We start from the raw sequence: 22,784 nt of genomic DNA on the forward strand, positions 1-22,784 counted from the left end.
TACACTAAAGTACTGGCACAAGCTAGAAGTATTATGTAAAGAAATGAAAGTCTAGAAATCATATCTTGCTCTTTGTATACATATAATGTTCTACAATTGTAAAAAGTAGTAAAATAGTATCAATCTAGAGATAGATTCCCATTGAGTGACTATCACACAGGTTATACTCAATATAGATTGCATGCAGGAATAATTTTTTTTTTTCCTCGGAAAAAGGCATAACTTTATTTTCAGATGAGAATAAAATTACATTCTGTTCATACCTGTCATGCATGTATTTGTTTGACAAAAAACATGCTTCAGGATAAGTCCTGATATATTGAACTACAATCCTTGGAGATTTTTGCTTCAAGTTTTTGGTGGTTTCTAATGGCTTTGGTAACTTATGTGCAAACCTATTCTTTTTTCTTTTGAAGCCCTGACTGAATTTCCTTAAGATATTTTTATAGGACCCTGTTCCAATACGTGCTCATTTTTAGCCATTTTCATCTATCGCTGGTTCAAGAATCAAGATTAGCCTGATCTTTCTCATAGCTTTCTATAATCCCTATGCATTTGTGCTACTAGATAGGGTGTATTAGGAATTTTCATTTTCGTCTACATTACGTGGATTTCTTCTCTTAGATGAGGTGCTTTCTGCTATTTTCCCCCTCACTTTGAGGGTTGTTGCCAACCATTTGTTCAGGCATTGTAATTTGTTCAGATTTCCTTCAGCATGTCATTTTAAGACTGTTTATGTTTGCTTTTCTTAATATCTGCTGCTTTCAGTGTGTATTATTTTGTGCTTGTATGAATTTCTATTTTTTGTGAGTTCTCCATATATCTGCAATGTAAATTACTAGGAACCCACCATCATCTATGGCTTCATAATACTTGGATAGATGATGAAAACTGTGTTATGCAGATGCAGTTGAATCGGCTTGTGGAGCATTACTTGAAGAAAGCAAATTTGGAAACCATTCGAAGAACTGCAGAATCAGAGTTTGCTGTTGCAGATGCAGTTAATAAGGAAAATGAAATTTATGAAAGGTCAAATTGTAAAAGTGTCTACATTAACCTTTGTGCACGGGCTTTGTCTCCAGTAGTGTCTAACCATAGTGCTGTAGTAGAAGATGATGGCTTCCACAGATTGGGAACTGAGTTGAGGGATGATATTAGTATTACTGAAGCTCTCAGGGCTGCAGGCCTTATTTCTGACTCCCCCCCTGGAAGCCCTTATCACATAACTGAAAATAATGTGGTTGAAACTGACAGTGTAGCTGAAAACAAAGACGATGTTACTTGTCGCATTGACAATGTTCTTGATCTAGACTGTCATCCAGCTTTGGATATATATAGAGATTTTGAATATGATTTGGAAGACTTGGAAATTCCTGGGCCTTCAAATATATCAAAAATATCAAATAGTTCATCTATCCCTGACATTGCTGACTCAAATTTGAAAGTCATTCTCTCAACAGTACAACAGAGTAAACATTCCTCAGAGCAATTGCTTAATGGAGAAAAAGACAAGGATTTGTGCCTCGAGCAAGTAGATAATGGAGTAGTAAAACCATTGCTAGTTAGAGAAGAATTCATACCTGAGGCAAAAGACAATACCTTTCCATCTGTGGATGATACGGCAGATATGCAAGTCAGAAGTGGAATAGAAGGTTCAGCAACAACGGATATACAAATAGAGAAAATCAATAATCCTGGATCTTCCTCACATGCCATTGAAGACATTGAAACCCATATGCCAAAAGTGGATCCAGGTAAATTTAGTCAATGTGACCTTGGATTAAGTCTTGGTGATCCTTGTGCCAAACTAATTGGTAGCCAAGATCAAGGGGTCAGTGCTTCTCTGTTAGTGAATGACCAAGATAGCAATGGTGGTCTTGAATCAGCTTCAGTAAATTCGCTGTCCAAAGGCAGTAGGGATGGAACCAAGCATGTGAATCGACAGTGTCATGGAGATTCTGCAATTTCAGAGAAAGATAAACTCAATAGCAATTCTGAAATAAAGGGAAAGGTCTCTTTAACTTCTCATGCTGAAGGTGATACTTCAAAGAAAGATTCAGAAGTGGGCTGGAAAAAGCAGCACCCTGACATGAGACATTTGATCCAGAAGAAGGTATGGGCTCATTCATTTTGCACTTTGTATGTGTTGTAAAATGTAACTAGTTTCGGTCTTCATAATTTGTACCGTTATGTATTTTATGTAAAAAGCAAAAGAAAAGAAAAAGAAAAATTATTATTATTATTTTTTCTAGACAAGCATGTTCTTGTTTCCAGGTTTTTGAGTCAAAATGGTATTTGGACCTGCTTTAAAAGAAAAAGAAAAAGAATTTTTAAATATGTAATTTTGGGTCAAAAACCTCTCTAGGTGCCAAGTCGGCCCTGCCCCAATGGACATGTATATTCGCACCTCTCTAGACTGTATAAATAGAGGGAAGATGGAGCTCATTTGGACACACACACTTGGATGATTTTGGTCTGAAATATCACAGAAAAGACAGAGATGAAGAGGAGGGCCAAAGTATGAGAGAAGGAGTTTCTTCTTGAGCTTAAAGTTTGTGGAAGTTTTGCCTTGATACATCTCTTGTTACTGGTCTCTTGCTGATGGATTCGCTGGGAAGGAGGAGGGTTTGACTTGGCATCTAGAGGGTGAAGTTTTCTGTGGTCATGGGTCTTGGATATCTCATTTGATTTGATTCTATAAGAAGAGAATTTTCTGGGTTTTCCCCTTGGAGGGGTTTTGCCCTGGCTTGGAGCCTATATCTTGTGTTCTCTGTTTTCTTGTGATCTTCATGTTTACGTTTTGATAATTGTTTGATGAAGAAGAACATAATTAAATAAATAAGAATCCAACAAATTTCACAAGCAGTTATCAAAGAAAGGAAAATCTAATTTAATCATAAAGCCTCCCGATTTTCCAACATGGTATCAGAGCTAAGGTATGAAGCTGGAGGCTTGGAGATCACATTCGGTTGGCTTTTTGGATCGAAGTCCTTGAAGTGGCACACACTCTATGGAGGCTCACATTTCTGTTGCTATTACAGTGGCTCGTTTTATGGTTTGCAGCTCACATTGATCAAATTCACTACAATGTTGTAGTTTAAATGCTCAATTAAATATATTGTAGAGCCGAGCTGATAGCGTTGTGGGGTGTTCTCCAGTTCTCTTCTTGGCTGGGCATTGAAAACTTTCTTATCATCGATGTCTCCCTAACTACGATCAATTGGATACAGAGCTGATGCTCTATTGAGGTTCCAGTTCTCTGCAATTGGATTAAGCTGATTAGGAATATTATCCCTTCTTTCTCGACAGTTTCCTTCTAGCATGTCTATCGGTAGCAAAACATAGAGGCTGATGCTCTCTCGAAATTCAGACTCTCTGTCCAGGCTTTATGTTCTTTGAAAAGTTCTCAGATGGCAGGAGCTGTGGCATGGGTTCATTTGAGCTTTATTTCTAATATGAGATGTTGTTTTTTGGTTTTCTTTTTTGTCAGTTTTCCTTTGGATTGTGATCCTTGCCGATTCCCCTGTTTTACTTGTTTTCTGGCTCTTCTCCTGTTGAGCAATAGTCCAATGGACGGACTTCATTTTGTAGTGCTGATCTGTAGACTGCAAAGTTAATGTCTCTGTATGATCTGAAATAGATTCATGAAAATGTAAACTTTCTCTTTAAGGAATGAAACTGTTTTTCTCCTATAAAAGATATGATGGATCGCAATCGTTTGTGATGGTAAACATCATGGTTCGTATATATATAAAAGTTCGGATCTTGTAGTTCGCACTCCCTAGAAACGTTGTCTATATTTTGTATACATAATGGCTCGTATCTGTGTCATGGTTCCCGCATACTTTATGGCTCTTGTGGTTCTTCCACTGGACTATGACCTTCTCTAACTCACACTCACATAAATCTTTGTATTGTAAGAATGACATTGCTTTCGGTATCAATTCACAGTGGAATCTTTACAGTGACATTGTAACTTTGTTCTGCTGGTTGCTATACATATGGCCTGTATATTGTTTGTTATTGTAAGTATAAACAGTGGCTCGAAATATAAATTATGGGCTCATTTTATATACTATAACATTACACTACAGGAGATCTCATTTGCATTATTATGATCAATTCTTGGTGTTCATACATTATAGTGGAATATAATCACAATGCATATATGGTTTCATTATAATCTTTGGAACAAGCTCGCACTATAATCTGTAATAGATCAAGCTCATATCTATGGATCGGTGGGTCGTATAATAGATTTTAAGGACCGTATTAGTTAATGGCTCACATTCAATCTTTAGTGAATTGCATTTCCATATTGTGGTTCACACAATTTCTGGAAGTTCGCATATGTGACACGATTTTCCTATGTGGCTCGTTTTGCTCATTTCCGAAGGATGCATTTGCTTATAACTCTTGGGTCGATGGTTCTGATTAACACCACTCTGTGAAGCATCGAAGATTATATGACAGTGTGATCGCTTCTCTGTAGCTATGTGTGACTCATTCTCTATAACAATGGCTCATGTTATGGCTCGTTAGCAATTTCTATTGCTATGACTCGCTATGCAATTCAGAACTTGATAGTGGTCCTGTTATGGACATTGAAATTGCGATTCGTATAGCTTTGACAGTGAGACTTTGATATTCTTGATGATAATGACGAATGACTTGACATACATAGAAAATGTGTTAAGCCGACCTATCCTGTGGCTTTGGCTTGTAAAGCTTGAGGTTCAAATTGTTTCTATGACAGTCAATGGCATTGCTACCATGGCCACAATGTATTGATGCTGTGTAAAAGCCAACGTATAGAATGTATAAATACTCTTGTGGTTGCTTTTGTTCGTTCAAACTTGAAGTATGAACAGTCAATGACATGGAGGCATATGTTATATACGTCAATAAGAGGCATGACTGTAACATATATGATAGTGATCAGATGGCCATGTATGGCTTGACAATTATGGTCAATGGACAACAGTTTGGATCTTCTTCTAGAAGTATGATGACCCAGTTCAAAAAAGAATGATATCAATGAAGCTGATCTAAAGCTTTGAAAGAAAATGATATGACAATGATGGTTGGATGATTTACCATTTGACAATAATGAATGACCAAAGATCTGAAGCACCTCTGTTGAAAGAAGGTGACAATCTTAGTTGAAAAAGGATCAGACCTTTGAAGAGATAAGGTAAACTGCTGAGGTATGTTTAATTTTTATGTGCATGAGATGATGGTTATTTGATAAAGGGTCTGTAAAGTTTAGTTTTTTGCAAAATCTATGGTGTGTAGGACTTGTGAAGTCTTGAAAATTTTTGGTAAGGTTTCTAAACCCTAGTTTAGATTGAATTAACCCTAGGAGTGAAAACCCTAATTGGTTGTTCCCTCTAAGGAAACCCTAGCTCTTGACATCTATGGTTTGAGGATCTAATTGTGAAAGGAAAATCTAGGGTATGTGGTAAAACCCTAGCAAGGGTTAAATTGAAAAAAACTCTAGGGCTGATGTTTCAAGAAATATTGGGTTTGTAACTAGACCCTAGAATTACACCTTCTAAGAGACCTTGGAAACCCTAGACTAGCAGATTTGACATGCTCGTCTTTGTATAGTTCGCTTGGTTGTACTTGTGTGAATTGTAAGCACATAATGAAGGTTATCAAAATTGTGGAAGCAAGATGAGAAGGATGGAAGAACAAAGCAACACAACACTTGTGCTTGTTGATGACTCCTTGAAAATGATGAGCATGACGGAAAGAGGGAACTATAAGAACCCTGATAGACATGATTTCCAGTTGATCAGTTCATTCCAGGAACACATTGATGTTTGAAAGATGAAGCAAAACCTTGTTGTGATATGGAGACAAAACGTGCAAAGAATATGATTTGGCTCCCCCGGATGACATATTGCAAAAGAATATGAAGACGCTGAAAGGAGAATTTACATGATGATGTTGTACCTACAACTGCGTGATCTGATCATGGAACACATGGATTGTACAATATGGAGATAGACCATGCAGAAGGATGTTGATCTCAAAAGAAAACAAGTAAGCAAAATCCGACATCTTGACAAAAGGCCATCATTTTGAGGTAATTATGATATTAATGTTTTGGTATTGATTATTTGGTTGGTATATAGTTTTGCTACCTAGCAGATTGTTGCAGAAATGCATAATCGCAAGTGTATCTATAGCTATTTGTTTTGAACTCAATTCAATGAATACATGGATTGAGTGGATGGCTTTGGTAATCCTTGAAGGATTATGTGATCAAGATGTCTACATCATCTTGGGATTGAGAGGTAGTAGTACAAAAGGATAACCTGATATTTAAGTTTCGATGACAATAAAGATCACTTTCATGATTAGAGGAAGCTATGATTAGCTCTACTTTGATTGGCTCAATATAATGCCTTTGTTGATGATGACTAGAGGAAAGTGATATGAAAGGTTGATGGCTTGAACTCTGTCACAGATTGAAGAAAGTTTGGCTCCATTACAAAAGCTCAATATGATGGGATGCAAAAGAGAGGAGGAGCCATGTAATTGCTGCTTAAAAAATCTCCATGAAGAAGTTAGAACTACTAGCTGATGTATTGATGAAGACATGCTAAAGAACTCATGGTTATGTCTTCCTAGTTAAAAGGAAGTAAAAGGATCTCCTCCTTGGTTGAGAGGGAGTGATGATAAACATTATATTTTCTTCTTCATGTGTCATGCACTAAGCGAGGACTAAATAGCCGTATGTCTAGTGAAGGCCATGAAGAGAGAATGTGTTAGTTTTTGTAGCATCAGATGGTGTTCAAGTCTCGAGATTTTTTGGAGAGGCTAAAACACAAGAGTTCTCCAAAACGCAGTAATCATTTTTGGAAATTCCACCTAGAGATGACTTAATTAATAGGAATTAATTGACAAAGGTGTGAATCATTTAGAAACTTACACAGATTGACTTGGAGATGATCTCAACTATCGATTAAGTTTTAATCTTGGTTGTTGGAGTCCCAATTGGAGATTGTAAGAAGAGGTCGATGGGTAGATGGAGAATACACTAGTGCAGATGATGCTCAATTGCCTAAGTAGTTCAAATTCCTAGTTGCAAGAGTGATTTAACAGTGGAGATTGAGCCGGGAGGTGAGTAGCAAGTGGCAGGAGAGGTCACTAGTGATCCAAAGGAAGTTTTCCAGTTTCAGAGAGTCAGAAAGAGGAGGCTGAAATTTTCTCTAGGAAGTAGCACAGGAACTGCATAGTTGCTTTAGCGGAGTAGTTCAATTTGGCTAAAAGGGAGGACGCTTTTAGTTCAGAGGCTGGGAAGATTTTCAAGAGGGTCAAAGAAGCATTTTCCCAGTCAGCAGCAAGTAGGAAGACTTGATTGGCAGCAGTTCTAGGCCAAGCGTGTGAGGGTCTACGCTAGGGTGACGCAGGGCCTGCACAGAGTAGGTGGACCACTTGCTTTTCAGAGGTTGTCTGGTGCCGAGATTGTTCGGAGAGGATAAAATCCCTCGTTATATTTTTTCCAGTATTTCTTTTGGCTATAATTGCCAATTTGGCGACATTTTATTGTACTCGAAATTTCTGCTGCATAATAATAATATGAATCGTCAGTTGTTGCAACCGGTTTTCCCACATTGGGGTTTTCCGGGGACCTTGTCCAAAATAACAGTGTCATAATTTGTTTGCGCTAGCATTTCTTAGTTTCTAGCACTTTTATTTTCTGCCATATTTTATTTATGAAGATCGCAGTGTGATTAAATCGTTGTTGTCATAGCAATGAACTTCATATTTAATTTTACAGTTAGAAGAATTAATTCCAGTTGCTGCAATAGAAATTTCATAAAAAAATTCACATGGTATCAGAGCATATTTGACAGACAGGAAGCTCAAAAGTGGAAGAGGAAAATTTAGTTGTTCAGAGGAATAGCGGGTCAAAATTTTCAAGAGCTGCGCAGTGCCTTGCTAGGCAGTGCGAATTGCTGGATTGAAGGTTTGATTTTTAGCTGCAGGGTGGCAGAAAATTTGACTTGTCTAGAAAAGCGATTCCAACATGTGGAGGGAGCAACAACAACTTAGTATTTTCACTGAGCAGATTTCTTGTCTGGGCGCAGAAGGGTTTTGCAGCAGTTTGCTAGAGTAGAATCAGTGCCAGGTGGAAGAGAAAGTGCACACACAGAGGGAGGAATTTCCAGATTTTCCTAGAGGGTTTCTAGTTCCAGTTTTCTGGAGGAGATCCATAATTTTCTAGTTGCAGAAGGTCGTGCGAGTTTGCCAGACAAGCTAGTTTGAGTTGCTGGGGTTACAATTCGTGTACCAATTTCCAGAGGACATTCAAAAAGGTTGAGTTAGTAGTTCCAGACAACAATTGAAGGCAGAATGAGGTAGACATAGTGGTTTCGCACATTCCAGGAGGGAGTGTGAGTTTCGGAACTAGCAACCGAGTATGAAAACATAAGGAGATTCCAATTTTGAGTTTTTGCAGAGATGGCCATAGTTGGGCTTAGAGATCAAGACAGATTGGATGGTGCCTCCAACTATGTCATTTGGAAGGCCAGGATGTCCTTTCTCCTTGACGAGCATGGTTTAAAGACCTATGCAAAGAACATTGTTGCAGAACCTACTGATGCAGATCAACTGAAAGAATTCAAGAAGGAGATGGCCAAGACGAAGCGGATGATCCTGGATGGAGTCCGAGACCATATAGTCTCGCATATATCAACCAAGAATACAACCAAGGAGATGTGGGATGCTCTCGCAGGGCTATACCAGAATCCTTCAAGCAACAGAAGATGTTCTTGAAAGAGAAGCCGAGGAACATTAGGATGCATAAGGGTGAAGGCATTGATCCCTTTCTCACCAGAATTCAGGAAATTTGAGATCAACTTGCAGTCGTAGGAGAAGTGCCTCAAGATACAAAGCTTGTGCGTTTGGCCCTGAACAATGCTTTTGAGGATTAGGAAATCTTTGTTCAAGGCATTCTAGGACGAGATACATTACCAAGATAGGACAAGCTGTAGTCAGACCCGCAGCAGGAGGAGATGAGGCGAGCATTAGTGAAGACCTCCATTAGCGACAACAACAACAAGGGATCGAAAAGTGTGAAGGAGGAAGATAATGTGGCCCTTGCATCAAAGGGTCCTAGTTAGGGATAGAGTTTGTAGGGGGAGAAGAAGAAGGATCTATCTAAGATCAAGTGCTTCAGGTGTGGCAAGTTTGGCCACTATAGTTCTCAGTGTCCTCAAACGAAGAAGGACAAGCAGGATTAGGCGGCAGCATCCGCAGAGATAGATAAGTTGTCCTCTATGCCGGGGAAGATTTCGCCATGTTTGCAGCTATACCTCTTGGAGTGAGGTAGGGCAATATGGAGCTTTAGTCCCAGAACAACGCAAAGATTTGGGCAGGGTCCAGTGAGGCTAGCATCGGATGATGTTTCCTCATGGATCATTACCTTGCTATGGGCCCGCAATATTCAGTAGCAAGAGGATCAGTGTCAGTTGATGCAGTGAATTCAAGAGTGATAGTTGTAGACTACAAGCAGTCATGCTGAGGACCGCAGAGCAGTGTTGACATTAGAGCAGAAGGCTCAGTAGCAGAGTTAGTAACAACACAGATTTCTCAGTGGACAATGCAGCAGCTAGTAGCAGTCACATGCTTAGGAGACAATTGCAATACAAAGACATAGATGATTCGGTATTCTGGATGCTTCTCAGTTGCAGTAGTTGCAGTAGCAGTAGCAACAATTGAGAGGGAGTTGCAGTGTAGATGCAGAGTTGGCAGTAGTACAGGATGTACAGTGCAGTGTCAACATCAACACAAATGCAACAGTTTGGTTTAGCAACAGTCAGTGGCAGATGAATTAGAGTTAGCGTAGTAGTTGGTGGACAGTGGCAGGCAACTACAATTGTCAGACATAACCAACATGGTTGGAGGATGTTGTATAAACAGGGTGTTGTAACGGTTGTGCAACACTAGTTGGAGAGAACACCTTCCTCGCTAAGAGGGAGTGTTAGTTTTTGTAGCATTGAATGGTGTTCTAGTCTTGAGATTTTGTGTAGAGGCTAAAACACAGTTCTTAGAAACCCATAAATTGTTTCTGGAAATTCCACCTAGAGATGGTTCAATTAAATTAATTGACCATAATTAAAAATTTCCTATGTCTAACTTAGTAAAAGTGGTTAATTACTTGGAATTAATTGAGAAAGGTGTGAATTATCTAGAAACTCACACGGATCGACTTGGAGATGATCTCAACTATCAATTAATTTTTAATCTTGGCCATTGGAGTCCCAACTGGAGATTATAAGAAGAGGTCGATGGGTAGATGGAGAATACACCACTGCAGATACTCACTTGCCCAAACAGTTCAAATCCTAGTTGCAGGAGTGATTTCGTAGTGGAGATCTTGCTAGGAGGCGAGTAGCAGGTGGCGGGAGAGGTCAACAGTGATCCAGAGGAATTTTTCTAGTTCTAGAGAGTTAGAAAGACGAGGCCAAAATTTTCTCTAGGAGGCAACGCAAGAATTGCGTAGTTGCTTCAACAAAGCAGTATGATTTGGCTGAAGGAGAGGACATTTTCAGTTCCAGAGGCTGATAAGATTTTCTTGAGGGTTGGAGAAGCATTTTCCTAGTCAGCAGTAGGCAAGACGGCTTGATTGCCAGAAGTTCCAGGCCAAGCGTGTGAGGGTCTACGTTAGGGTGACCCAGGGCCTACGTAGAGTAGGTGGACAACTTTCTTTTTAGAGGCAGTTAGGTGCCGGGATTGTTTAGAGAGAGGGTAAAATCCCTTAATATATATTTTTTCCAGTATTTCTCTTGGATAGAATTGCCAGTTTGGCGACATTTTATTGTACTCAGAATTTCTGCTGCATAATAATAATATAAACCCTCAGTTGCTGCAACCGGTTTTCCCACATTGGGTTTTTCCAGGGACTTTTGTCCAAAATAATGGTGTCACAATTTTTGTGTGTGCTAGCATTTCTCGGTTTCTAGCACTTTTATTTTCTACAATATTTTATTTGTGAAGATTGCAATGTGATTAATTTGTTGTTGCTGTAGCAATAAACTGCATAATTAATTTTATAGTTAGAAGAATTAATTCCAATTGCTGCAATAGAAATTTCGTAGAAATTTTCACATAATGGGGTCTAGAGTATTGGATAAGCATATGAGATTGATACTCCTTGAGGATAAAGAATCCAAGATAGGAAATAGACTAACACTCTTTGAGGATTGGACAGGGTATCCAAGATAAGAGTGGTCGAAGAGGACCGATATTCTTTGAGAATTGGAAATACAAGAAAAAATAGTGTTATAAGGACATTCCTAGTGAACATCCAGATGGTTTATGTGCCTTAGAGGTAGTGTGGTATCTCACGTAAAGCCTCCCAGCATTATGCTCTTAAATAAGAAGAGCTTGTCAATTAAAGGCCTTACTATGTTGACAATGTTGCCTATTATGTTGATGCTTAAAGGATAACTTATCAACCTGACTCTTCTTTTGACAACTCTTCAGTTTGAGAGTATCCCTATTCTAGTTGTACGATTATGAATACCTTCCTAATTAAGAGGGAGTGTTGGAAAATGTAACTAGTTTCAGTCTTCATAATTTGTACCATTATGTATTTTATCTAAAAAGCAAAAGAAGAAAAAGAAAAATTATTATTATTTTTCTAGACAAGCATGTTCTTCATGCTTCTGGGTTTTTGAATTGAGTTAAAGTCGTATTTGGACCTATTGTAAAAGAAAAAAGAAAAATAATTTTTAAATATTTAATTTTGGGTAAAAAACCCTCCAGGTTACAAGTCGTCATGTTGTTGCCTAAGTTGTACACCTAAGTGCAGGAAAAGTTTCCAACCTCGCAAGATATAAACAGTGTGGCACGATGCTTAGAGTAGGGGCTATCACTCTGATCCCTACTCACTCCTTTTAAGCTATCTCCTAGGCAAGCTAAGGGGGGTAGTCCCTGAAAGGTGGAAAACCAATGGGAAACTTGTTGAAAACAACAAGTCTAGGAGATGCAATAGCTTATCGAGGTAACTTGAAAGGATTTGATGGGAAAGTGAAGCTATTATTATTGAGCAATGATGTTATAGGTGTACTCAATTACATTAGTGAGACACTTAAGGACAAAATAAATGAGGCTAATGAAGCTAATGAAGTAATAACTTGTGCAATATTATTCAGTAGAGCATTAAGAACATGATCCAAAAAAACATTACCACAAGAAACAAAAGAGGAACACCATCAAGAACAAACCCCCAAAGACTTTTGATTTATTATTCCAAAAGAAAAATTACATCCAGCAGAGTTTGACTCAAAGCTTGATCAAATGATTTTTTGATGAGTACATCATGATATGAGGAGCATAATAGCTTCCTTATATAGAAAATGAGAGCATCAAACCCCTCCAAGTGGAAATAACGACTAGTTTCTTTGATCCATTGCTTGATCCTTGTCAAATTAATTTGATCCCTTGATAACTGGTGCACAAATCTCCAAAAGGACTTGATTTTTGATTGCTGAGCTTGATGCACCGAATTTTGACTTCTAGGTGGTTTTGGACCATTGGAGAATCTTCAAAAATTAGAATTGTAGTAATTCTCCCATTCAATAACCACCTTGACCCAAATTTTTGATTTCCTTGAGAAAAATTTCTTTCTGGCCTAAACAAATTTATGGATTGGGATCTTTTGCTTTGGAAATGAGTCCTTTCATATTTTTGACTTTGAAAAAGGCCCTCAATAATTTTTGATGATTTTCCACTTGGAAAGAATTTAATTTTCTCTCATTTTAATTTTTGGATTAATTTCTGGCCAATTAATTTTCTTCTTATTTTTTATTTTTTTGCTAGAAAATAAATAAATTGACTGAAGAGGGGATTACACATTTTTTCCACCCTCAAAGTAGGTCTAAAAAATATTTTGGTGATGATGTCTAATTATAAGTAATCATCCACCATAAATATTCCTGGACAATACTTTTAACATCATGATATTACATAGACATCCCATTAGAAGGGGAATTTTACAATAGGCACATGACCTCTTAGACTCAACCAAATTCTGCGACACAAGACAAATGATCTAGTATGATAAAAATACATAGACTCGATAACACTAGGATTCACTCAAGACCTTACCATCAAGCCCCACTCTAGCTTTGGGGGATGCTTGGGAGAGATACTTTGCCAATTATTTGGGTTCGGAAACGCGAATAATTGGCGGAGGGTAGAAAACTCCCTGGAGTGAAACTGTTTAGCAAGAAATCTTAGGCTACCTAGATTTTTTTACATGGCTTCATAGTCATACTAGAATCATTTTTACAATAAAGGCCCACAGGGCTGCATAATTAGGGATTACAGTGATAAATTGGAAGTTGCATGATGATGGCGACTTTAAAAATTTTTCATTTGCTTACATGTTTTCTGCATCTTGGGTAGTTGACACGTGTGGTCAACATCTAGTTCTACTTGGGTAAACGTTGCTTCAGTGAAGGAATGTGAGAATCTAGAATCTACATCCAATAAAACAAAGTAAAATCAAGTAGATATCTAGTCAAATACGAATCAAAATCATTATATAATATCAAGTGTTGTAATAGAAATTTCTATTCTAAGAACATAAAAACATTAATACCGAAATGAAACCTGTTGTCGCTCAAATTGTACATAGGATTGCGACAACACTCAGGCTAGGGGTTTTCACTTTGATCCCTGCCCACTCAGTTCTAGCTATCTCCTTACTACAGACTAAGTGGGGTAGTCCCTATGGGTAAGATGATGAACAACTTGTTGGGAACCAAGAAGTTAAGGAGACACAACTGAATGGCCTAGCAACTTGGTTGAAATTAAGAGGCAAGTATGATTGTTTAGCACAATTAGATTTTTGTATTCAAGCTTTTGTGATCCATGATGAATTAAGCAAAGTCTTTCGATAGAAATCACATAAGAGAAATTTCTCTTATGTGATTTCTACCGAAAGACAATTAGATTTGTTAAGATCACAATTTACAGACCAGTGCCTTAGGAGGTTAATTATTTGCACAATATGAGTTAAAATGCCAAGTTATCGGACGAACAGTTGCTACAATATGCAAGTTCTATCCTGTATGAAGTGCAGGACCTAGAGCTATGTGAGATGAAAATTCTTGGTTACTTTTAATTATATGCCTAATCTAAGTGATTCCTACTATGGCATCATTAACGATACTTCCTGTGGGGTTCCAACCACCTAGATGCGTCCGTTCTTACAAGGGATTTCTCGCAAGAGAACTGCAAGGTTACCTATGTTAACTGTAAATGAGGGTCTAGAGTCCTCAAATTGTTTGAAGAAGGTGGTCGTATCTTTTTACAACCAAGCTTATGCTTGGAGGTATGTTTTAGAAATGAACTTCTAACTGAGGATGAAAATGCAAGATGTGAGTGATAGCTTCAATGAGATTGTTAAGTAAATTAAGTACAAGACAAGTTATTTGAGGTCCAAGTGCTTATAATCATATTCAATATAAGAGCAATTAGATGAAGCACTTAAGAGAGCAATTGAAAGATTATCTCAAATGAAGCAAGATGAACAATTCTAATGAGACACAATTAGAAATTCTAATCACTTCAAAAGATTCTTCTTGAGAGGTGAACTTGGAGCAAATAATATTCTTATGTTATTCAACAATTAGAGAATATTTTCTCATTTACTTGTGCTATGAGACAATTAGATATAAGATGCAATTTCTCTTAAGCACAATTCATAACAAGCATAAGAAAGTATAGAGATTGCTAACAATGATTCTCGAGAATGCAATAATGACAAAGCAAGGATGCAAATGCAAGTCAATGAGAATATCTATGATATGCTATGCAAAGATGCAATATGCTAATTACAACGCTAACACAATAAGAGAGAAAGAGAAATATTCGAATGCAAATGAAATGTTGTGCAATGATGCAAGAATGATGCAATGGAAGGCTACGATCAAGACTCAAATGAACTTAAGATATTCAAGAGCTTCTCTTTCACTACATCACTGCTATAGATCAGTCCCAAAATTCCTATACACCAGGAGAAATAGGGTTGATTTTCATTGTGTGGAGCATAAATGAATTGTGGAGGATGTATTACCTTGTTAGCAGTGGTTGTCAGTCTTTATTCCATTTTCTAGGTATGCTTGATGAAAGAAGGGAGCATCCTTTTCATCCTTGTTGGCCATGTGGTTTTACCTATAGCGAAAGATCAATTTTTGTAAGGGAGACACTCTGATTATATTATGACCCCTTAGACTCCTATATATAGAAAAGAGGTCTTGTCATTTGTAGGGTCCAAGAATTGTTCATTTGTTTAATGTAAAGGAGGTTGACCCCTCGAATAGGTTGACTTCTAAGGCGTTGATCTTTCTTTTTTATCTTTTTGTGAGCTGGTTTCATAACATTTGGTATCAGAGCTTTGGATTCTAGGGTTTCGCTGCTCCAAACAAGTCATCATGGCACTTTCGCTATAACATTTTTTCTGCAACGTTTTAGAAGCTAAAAAAAACCCATTTGAGCTGAAATCGTTCTGAACCTCGGGTCCGAATTTCAGATCTTGTCTCGCTATAATTTCGGAGATATGATTTGAGGAAGTTAGGGTTTCTGCAGACTCCCGAATAACATTCCTAGCAGGTGACCTTGGGAAAATCGCCGTAACTTTCTCTCTGGGTATCAGATTGAAATTTCGTAAGAAGTTACAAAAAGAGGACGGATTCTAGTTTTCTGTGTATCTTTTTCAGATCCGAAGGTCGAAACAGTGACATGTGGAACGTCATACAAGTTCGCTCTACTAAAAAAATGATATAATTAGGTCATCTTGGGAGATTGGGCATAACTCTTTCTTGGAGAATCCAATTTCAATAAGACTGGTGGCATTGGAAAGATGACGCAGAGGGATACTACAGGTTATAATTTCAAAACTTGGAGATCTGAAATTACAGAGTTACAGTCGTTTCAACATCGAGATCCTAAAATCAAGAAAAGGCGATATGCGGAAGTTTGATGGCAAGGATCCGGTAAATGGGATACTACAGATGGAGCAATATTTTGATCTACATGATGTACACCTGTTACAAAAGGTACATATTGCATCTTTATATTTAGAACCAAATCAGTTTGTATGGTATAGAGGGCTTTGTTCTTGTAAACCACTTGTCACCTGGTCAATTCTCACGGAGGAAATAATGGCACATTATGAGGATACAAAGAGCAACACCTTATTTAGCCAATTGATAAATCTCAAACAAAAGGGGTCAATGGAAGGGCACATTGAGGACTTCCAAAAATTGAATATAAGGGTAAATGATATTCCAGAGAAGCAAAGGATTGATGTCTTCATAGCGACTTTAAAGGATAACATTCAACATGAGGTTTGTCTTTGGGAACCTGATTCATTGGAGAAGGCATTCAAGTTGGCAAGAAAAATTGAAAGTGGAATTATGGAAACAAGGAATCCTGTCACTCATAACTATAAATATGGAAATGCTTTTGCTCGTAGCCTTCCACAACCTACAAGGTTTACACCACAACAATTGGAAGAAAAAAGAGAAAAATGGCTTTGTTGCATTTGTGAGCAAATACACTAAAGGTCATAAATGTCCTGAGAAGAAATATTTTTACATAGATTGTGAAGAGGAGGAAGAAGAAATGAATCCGACCATATCTTGTAATCCGACCATATCTTACATGGTGTCGGATTCGGACACGCTGACCCCCCGGAACAGGGCACGTTATATATTATTTTATTAAATATATATATATATATATATATATATATTAAAAAATATACATATATATACTAAAAATTAGATATTATCATATTTCTTACACAAATTTTAATTAATGATACAAATTTATTGATTTCAAACATAGATCTTCATCTATAGCTATTAGCATGCATAGTACATACAAAATTCAAATAAATGTCAGTGGTACTGGTCACATAAATGATAAATCTATTAAAAATTTAAATCATGATTCATAATTCATAACTGAAAGACAACTTACAACTACAAGATAGTAAGATAAACACACTGACAACTGTAGTTTTCTCATTAAGTTATCAAATCAAAATGTGTTACATAGGTAGTGTTGGTGCAATGCCAATGGCAAATAGAAATAGAAAATATAAAACAACCACAGGTATACAAGCCTCAAGGCATCAATCAACATCAGAATCAGCATCACTGTCCCCATCATCATGGTCCCCACTGCTCTCCTCTACATCCTCCTACTCCGCTGTATCCATAGTCGCCTCTGCATCTGCTGGTATGGAGGTTGACCCCTCTAAGTCATCAAATCTAACAAGCTCTAGCACTGGATCATTGAGATCCATGTTGGCCAATGCCAACTCAACAGTGGTGTCCAGACCCATATCATCAGGAACAGTGTTACTTGGGAGCGAGAGCGAAAGCGAGGAGCAGGAGCGAAAACGGGAGTGGGAGCGACATATTCAGAAGCTCTTGGTTTGGTGTTCTTGATTAAATACGAGTTCCATACCCTAATACATGACAAAATTCAATGGAAACATTGCAATCCCCCAATTCTAAAATCCTGAAAAACTGATAAGTCTGCTGGATTTTGAATGAAATCTAAAATTCTACTTTCTCCATATGAAATCCAATGAGGCCGGAACCACTCTCAAACATCCTGAGTCATTTCATGGTAATGTTAAAAATTTAAGTAAAAGGATGAAAATGAAGATTAAGGAGAATGTCACTTTTACTTTAAGAATTTAACATTACCATGAATAGCATATCAATACTAGGGCCTAGACTTGATCATGAAGCTACCAAAATGCTTTACTTCTTGCTCCAACAACACAAATCACTTGCCAACAGCACAAATCACTTGCCAAATGACAATTTTAATGAGCAAACACGCCCTTTTCATTCCCGCGCTGGGCTTAGCGAGTCCTGGAAACAGGACACGTGTCCTAAAATCGCGACACGCTTTTGAAAATCGCGACACGCCCTCAGACACGACGTGTCCGAAACGGACACGGCGTGTCCTGTGATTTGGACACGAATCCGGACCGAATCGTGTCGGATTCGCCGGATTCGAGATTCGCAGGGCGTTTAGGACGAATCCGGTGACTTAGTTTGGAAGAGTATCAACAAGCATGTGGGGATGATGGTCGCAGTCGTGATATGCATAACTATCTGGCGGATAGCTTTGATGAGCAGTAGATTATTTCCATGTAGGAAGCAGACTAGGGAGATGAGCTATCAATGGCGATCTAGCATGGTGAGCACATAGAGGAGCTTGAGTAGATCCATAGAGATGCTGACAACAACCCAGATCCACATCCATGTTTTGATGAGTCAACACGTACGACACACAATGGAACACAGTATGCATGATGGGCCATTTTTGGAGAGTCAGCTAGTGGTTCATATTGAGCGCATGATGGAGGAAGATGAGCAACAGTCCTTGGGGCTAGCCATTGATGATGGGCATACAAATGTGCAGGTTTCTAGCAGGGAGGTAGTATTTTTAGACTTTGGTCATCAGGAGGCGTTGGGACCTAACAGGACAGTTTTGTAGTTGACTAGTGGACCAGTAGAGCATGGAGTTTCCCGTCAAATGAGGGAGGCCCTTTTTGGGATTGTGATGCATCCATCTTTGGGTCTACCCATTGACGAGGTGCAACTAGATGTAGTGGCAACTAGCAAAGTTGCAGTATTTCCAGGTAGCAGCCCTTTCCAGGAGTACATAGACAGAGCGTGCAACACGGGTTGTCCACTTATAGGGAGAGGGGCAGGGATTACTAGACATATCTAGTTGATTGGTTGGGCAGAGCTTCATGAGTTAAGCATGGTACAACACAGTGGACTCATACCCTATACAGGTGCACATACATCTGATCCTTCCAACAAGATGGATTGGTGGGAGATCATGACTTGGTATCAGATTGGTAGAACGATATTCTTAGTTGGGAGAATAGTGTAGCAGGGGCCCTTAGACACAAGGAGTACTACATCCTCCAGTTGGCAGTGGGAGGCAGGCCAACAACTGTCCAACATTTTAGGCCTGCTTCTACATAGTGGGACTGGCCTTGGCCTATGCCAAGGGTTGGACTAGAGCGAGGTAATGAGTTGGTACACGGTTGATGGAGCAACATTCATAGCTGGAGCTATAGCACAATAGGAGTAATGGAGCATTGATGCTTGTTCTTGCTAGTATTAAGATCCAGGGGGTTTTGTTGATGACAGGTTCAGTCAGATATTGGTTTGGGATCTGGGCATTGAGGGGTCCGTTCAAGATGGGTTAACACAAAGGCATAACATCACCTAGTGGTTTGTATGGGATCCAGGCATTGGGTCTCAATTGCATTGGGTCACCAGACTGGTCGATAGGTTTGGAGGGCAAACAATCTTGGGGAGGGAGGATTTGTGATGTTCCTTTTTTTGGTGTTCCTTATGGCATGGTGACGATGGACTTTCAAAGTTGGGGGCAAATAGGTCATAGGTGCAGATTTACTTCATTAGCAGGCCCAGGGGATTTTGGAGATGTTTTATGGGGTTTGGAGGAGTTCACTTGCCATATTCCATCATCAGGATTGATTCCACACAACTTGCTTCTCGTTCCATTGTTTTTTGATAATTCATGTAAAATGAGGTTATTATTGTGCCTAACTCAATCAATTACACTTAAGGTGGCATTTTGAGAGGAATACTTGACAAAACACCTTAGTGTAATAGATTGTTGGAACCGAAACGAGAAGATCTACAACACGGGATGGTTAGATTTGATTTTCAGTGGCCTGAGGAGGGGCATGGTGGCCAATTTACCATTTTCCCACATAAAACATATATTTTAATTGAAATCAAAAGAGGGAAATGTGCTTAATGATTAAAATAATAATAAAATAGGAGGTTCTAGAGGGGTCCATAAAATCTATAATAAGAGGAGGAGGAGGCCATTAGAGGACATCTTGGATTTGAGCATTGTTTTGTGTGAGAGGTTTGAGAACCCAATTCTCTACTTCAGTAGCCCCAAGATGGAAACCCTTGGGTGTTTTAGTGAGATTGGGTGAGTACCCATCTCCCCTTTGTGAATTCATCTAGAATTCACAGGAGAGCTTAGCAGTGGCATTTCAATTCAGTTTGGAGGGGCAACATAGCATTGGAGCAGATTCTTGAGGCCTATTTTCCATCTCAGTTATTTTGTTGTATCAGCATGTAAACCCCAGTTTCCCATTATAATAAAAGTTGAGATTGTTCCTGTTCATCTTGTTGTTAATTTGTTGTATTCTATTGGTTATATTTTTACATGGCAATGGTAATTTTGGTTGAGTTGGATTTCCACAAAATATTCCATTTGGGATATTACAATCCTCCACACCAAGAGCAACAATCTTCTTGGTCTTTTTGTCAACTATGTAGCATTTGTGATTGCTAAAGTTGACATCTAGATGGTGGTCGTGCCTCATAATCGGACTACCTGAACACATATTAAGCTCCTCCCAAAGAAATTCCACGTATTGCACTTCTTCCCAAAGAACTTTTGGCTACCTTCTAGCATGATGTTGGACAACAAAGCCATAGATACAAGTAAAGAGTGCAAAAATATAGATGGCTCTAGACAGTGGTAGCAACCACGTATCTTTGAGAAACATGCAGATTTTGAGAAATCTGCCCCAAATCAACCCAAAAATACTCAAATTTGCATATCAATAGCTGATACTTCACATATCGAGATAGATCTGTTGAATTTTCTATGATATGCATAGTAGAAACCAATTTTTTGATCTGATAATTACTACCTAATGATCTTCAAACAATTTATCTCATTCCACTGATATCATTGAGCAATTATACACAAAAAATCTCAATAGTAAATGCAATGGAAATAGTAAAGATCATAGAAAGACAACCATGCACAATAGAGATAATAATTTTACCCTAGGAAACCCAACCTTGGGAGAAAACCCAACAACTTTTCTTTTAGGAGAAATTATTCTTCAGCAAGGTTTACAAATCCAAATTGTCTAGAAATCTATGCCAATTTCCAAGTAAAAAAAATACTACTCAAACCTAGTCAAAATCAATAACAAGATAACACTGGTCAAAACCAGTCAACACTAGTTAAATTCAGCCATACGGCTCCTGTGGTCAACCGCAATCAAATTGGTCAAACTTCGGCTTGTAGGTACTACGGTCAACTGTAGTCAATTTGCAGTTGACTGCGGTCAAACTGGTCAAAATTTGGCCCGCGGTTTACTGCGGTCGAACTCAGTCAAAAATAGTAAATTCATCCTCCTTTTCTCCTCACGTATGGCTATCCAAGAGACCTCAAAAATGAAGAAGCTTGATTGATGATAAATGAAATGTCACATCATGTATTTATACTCGTTGAATGGGCTAAAATAATCCAAGGGACACACCCCTTCACTTGGCTGGGCCAACTTGCACTCCAAATATCTATCTATCTATCTATCTATATATATATATATATATATATATATATATATATTTATTTTAATTTTCTTAGGTCGACTTGGAGACCTCTTTGGCATGCAGGAATACCTCTCAATGCTCTAAAAAAATCAATAGTCCCTCTTAGCGAGGGAGGTATTCTCCTTAGCTACAAACAAATTTCTCCTTAGCTAAAATTTCTCCTTCCTTAAGAAAAGTTCATGAGCTTGCTATGTTGATGTATGCACGCCTATAGATCACTCCATCCTAGAGCAGGCAATGTGAGTATTCGAAGCCATTTATGCTTGGCCAAATCAACATCACCTAAGCAAAGTCCTTCATGGCTTCTCAGGTAAATATATCAATATCCTTTGGTCAAAATCAGCATGACCCAACCATGTCTGTTGGCTTCTTAGGAGAGGATCTGCCATTAGACCATTCACCCCTGGCCAAATCAGCACGGCCCAACCAAAGTCCTTCTTGTCTTCTCAAGTGAATTTTCATATATCTCCTCTAGTCAAATTAGCATGACCTAGCCAAGTCCTTCTGGCTAGGAGAAGATTTGCCCTTGGACCATTCGTCATTCGCCAAATCAACATGGCCCAACCAAAGCTCTTTATGGCTTCTCTGGTGAATTTTCATCTATCACCTTTGGTCAAATTAGCATGATCGAGCCAAGTCCTTTTGGCTTCTTAGGAGAAGTTTTGTCCAATTCTAGAATTGCCCAAGGCCATTCACTCTTGGTTAAATGACCTAGCCAAGTCCTTCTAGCTTCTTAGGTGAATGTATCCATCTTCCATGGACTTAGCCCAGTCCTTTTAACTTCTCAGGAGATGGTCTAGCTGATCCTGCAAAGACATCAACACTCCCTCTCAATGAGGGACACATTCTACATCATGCCAAGCTTGTCTCCGAAGTATACAACTTTTCTCTAGACAAAGGCTTGGCGAGAATGTTTGCAATCTGCTCGTTTGTGGATATATATTGGAGCTAACTTGCTCACTTTTGCACCATGTCTCAAATGATGTGATATTAGATCTCAACGTACTTCGAACTAATCAAATAACCCTGCAAGTAACTTTCGAAGCCACTCTTCTTCCTGACTTGCAGTGCTGGCTGCAATATACTCTGCCTTGTACTGGGTGTGGAAAAGTCTGTATCCTGCTAAAATAAGATATCATAGCTGATCCCAAGCTGAAGCATCACCCCGAGGTGCTATTTGTGTCCTCTGCACTCCTAGCCCAATCTGAATTTGTATATCCCTGTTGCCTCACATCGCCACCTGAGACATATCTCAAACCATATCCAACTGTACCACATAGGTACCTCAACACATGCTTCGTTGCAACCCAATGTACA

General features: G+C 38.6%; 1 protein-coding gene across 4 annotated transcripts in view; it reads left to right on the top strand.

Annotated features, from left to right (window-relative positions):
• LOC149205398 (RING/U-box protein) overlaps nt 1–22,784 on the top strand; it is a 221,736-nt gene that overhangs the window by 193,161 nt on the left and 5,791 nt on the right. For 3 of the 4 annotated variants that reach the window (XM_089395040.1, XM_089395039.1, XM_089395042.1), the window contains one exon: nt 905–2,113. In XM_089395040.1, coding sequence (XP_089251166.1) covers nt 905–2,113 — 1,209 coding nt within the window. The remainder of the gene's footprint in view (nt 1–904; nt 2,114–22,784) is intronic. The other variant, XM_089395041.1, reaches the window with a different exon arrangement.

Source organism: Pinus tabuliformis, chromosome 1_2 (assembly GCF_031772625.1).
Source record: "Pinus tabuliformis cultivar Carrire ecotype Pingquan chromosome 1_2, CPIR1, whole genome shotgun sequence".
Lineage (NCBI taxonomy): Eukaryota > Viridiplantae > Streptophyta > Pinopsida > Pinales > Pinaceae > Pinus > Pinus tabuliformis.